The sequence below is a fragment of the Pteropus vampyrus genome, unplaced genomic scaffold, assembly GCF_000151845.1.
Source record: "Pteropus vampyrus isolate Shadow unplaced genomic scaffold, Pvam_2.0 Scaffold147, whole genome shotgun sequence".
Lineage (NCBI taxonomy): Eukaryota > Metazoa > Chordata > Mammalia > Chiroptera > Pteropodidae > Pteropus > Pteropus vampyrus.
The window spans coordinates 2,690,443-2,693,108 of NW_011888928.1; the positions used below are offsets into that span (position 1 = coordinate 2,690,443).

Sequence of the window (2,666 nt, forward strand, 5' to 3'; positions counted from 1 at the left end):
TCATAGACCAATAGGACTAAAAGAAGATATTTGTCATACAATTAGAAGTTTTTGTCCAATTTCTTGCAACATTATATTGCATTGTATTTTTTATGCGTGATAAGTATTAATATATTCAATATTAGCACTCGAAATATACTGTGATTTTTGTTATCTTATTTTGGCATGTCTTTTTAAGCCTTTCTAAGTAGAAGCCTTAGAAAACAAAATACTAGCAAATGTTGGGACCTATTAAATTCAAAAGCGTTCTTGAACTTGTCCTACAGCTCCATTTTGGGGTAAAAAAAAACCTATCATTCCACCTATGACACTCGAAACCAGATTCAGGTCAGCTCAACTCAACATACATACAACTTTCCAGGAACATGCTTATTATGTAAAAGAACATCCACAGGGGGCTCTGTTTTATTTGTAATTTCTGTTCCACTACATTCTTTTTTCTCCCAAGGGACCAAGATTTGCTCTCCCATCAGTTCTTACTCCCGACAAAGGGGTACCTGGGTGTAGTGGGAGCAGACAGGGCCACTGCAGTGCCAGGGGCATTGTGGGTTACAGTCTTTTGGGGCCGGAAACAAGTAATGTCGCTTCTCCTCAGACCAAGACTTCACGAGATCCACCACTGAGCGGTACCTGGGGAGGCAGAGAAGATGGAAGATGCTGGGTGGGAGAAAGGAAAGCCTCTCTGCCACCAGCCTGCTTGGCGACCTCGTCGAATGACTGACTAAGTAAAGGAAGGGCAGAGGGTCACTCACCGGCCAGAATGGATGGAGAGATTCTGTCCCACGTATCTCATCAGCTGTGAGGGCCCGTGGGCCCAGATGCACTGGGTGGCCCAGGCCTTGGCAGACCTGGCCAGCCGCTCGTCCCAGACCTGCGGAAACAGAGGCCATGAAATTCCCCAGGGGAACAACCACCACCATCACAACAGTGTCCAGAGACACACGTTTACCTGGCACCATTACGCCCGAACCCTGAAACAAATCCACTTGACAGCTTAGGAAACTGAGGCTCAGAAAAGGTTTGTGACTTCAAGGTCAACAGCAAGTCCACATGAGAGCCGAGATGCACACCCAGGTCTCTGGCTCCTAGTATGGTGTCCTTATCCCCCTCACTGGACTTCAAGCTTTGGGGCTGTGCTGTGAGCAGAGTCCTGGGGTTTTGATCCAGGAGTTCTCAGCAGTTCCTAGGAGTGGCTGAGCCCAGAGTGATGAGAAGATAACTGATCTTATTATAGCTTATTTTTTTTACCTTACTTATTGTATTTTTAAAAATGAATTTAACATTAAAAGTATTTAATTCAAAAGGTTTTTTTTTTTTTTGAATAATGAAGACATGCACACGTTTAATATGTAAGATGTCCAAAGGAGGAAAAGTGGAAAGGCTCTCATTTCTATCCTCCACCTGTCCTTGAAGTCACTTGTCCCCTACAGGGTGTGAGGAGTTAGTGGTGAGAACTGCGGTTGGAAAGAGAGGTTGGTGAGAACAGATCATTTAAGGCTTACCTTTGCTCTGAGTTTCTTAACTCTGAGCTTCCTGTGCCCTCTTCCAGAAATATTCTATACCTGTACAAGCATACATATCTATATCTATATGCATGTGCACACATATATAATATATGCACATATATGGTTTTTACACATAGTGATATATGTATAATAATATATAATATATGTGTATGTATATTATAAATGGCAGCATGGCAGACATTCAGACATTCTATTTGGTGTTTCTCTTTTTTCTTTGGAAATTTTCTCTTTTCACTTAACAAGATAGGTTATCTTAGTGATTATTCCACATCTGTAGATTGAGAATACCCTTCTCATCCTTCATCATTTTCCAATGCACGAATGCTCCAAGTTTTATAATCTGAAAAAAGCATCACTTAAAAAAGTGCTAGTTCCGCTCTAGCTCTGACTTCCTGGGGTCCTCTAAGATGTTAGTTGTTCATTCAGCAGATATTGAGCAGTATTGCTAGGCACCAAGGACTCCGTCTAGCAAGGAGATGATACGTGAGACAATCGTTACAATCCTTGCAGGTGTGAGAACGTGAAACAGAGGACTGGAACTTTCCTGGGGCTGTGGGAGAGGAAGGACTCCTTGAGCGAGGGTACCTGTCTTGCAGACAGAAGCCAAGGGCACAGCTAGTGAAGAAGAAATGGAGGTGCCAAAAGAGGGGTGCAAACATCTCCCTAGGGTTGTCTGACTCATAGTCTTTTAGGAAAGCAGAAGAATGTCTCTTTCATGCTGCAAAGGGGGTAAACTGAGGGAAGGGGCCTGCTAACATCAAACCTACACTCGTTGACCCTCCCCAAGGTCCCTGGTGAGACATTTAGCTCTCTCTGCTCCACAATGAATGCCATACATAATTAAACGCCTGTTGGAGTGAGTGCCTTGCACATACAACTAGTGCTCAATAAATGTGTCATTTGTTTGAAAATGGAGGGCTTTCTTTCTATGTGCCAGTTGCGGTATTAATAAATGAATGAGTCAGTCAATGAACAAATAACTGTTCCCCCACCGCTAGCTGTCTGCCATTCCAGCTCCAATCCCTACCTCTTCCCAACACCTTATCACTGCCTGACATTATAATCTCTATATATTTTGTTGTTGATGTTTGTTTTCTATCATCCCCACCGAAATGGAAACTCCATGAGGGAAGGGCTTTC

At 43.1% G+C, this 2,666-nt stretch overlaps 1 protein-coding gene across 1 annotated transcript in view; it reads right to left on the reverse strand.

Annotated features, from left to right (window-relative positions):
• Nucleotides 1-2,666, reverse strand: part of R3HDML (R3H domain containing like) — a 10,146-nt gene that overhangs the window by 5,410 nt on the left and 2,070 nt on the right. The window contains exons 2-3 of the mRNA XM_011369369.1: nucleotides 753-871; nucleotides 498-630 (exon numbers count right to left, since the gene is read on the reverse strand). Coding sequence (XP_011367671.1) covers nucleotides 498-630; nucleotides 753-871 — 252 coding nt within the window. The remainder of the gene's footprint in view (nucleotides 1-497; nucleotides 631-752; nucleotides 872-2,666) is intronic.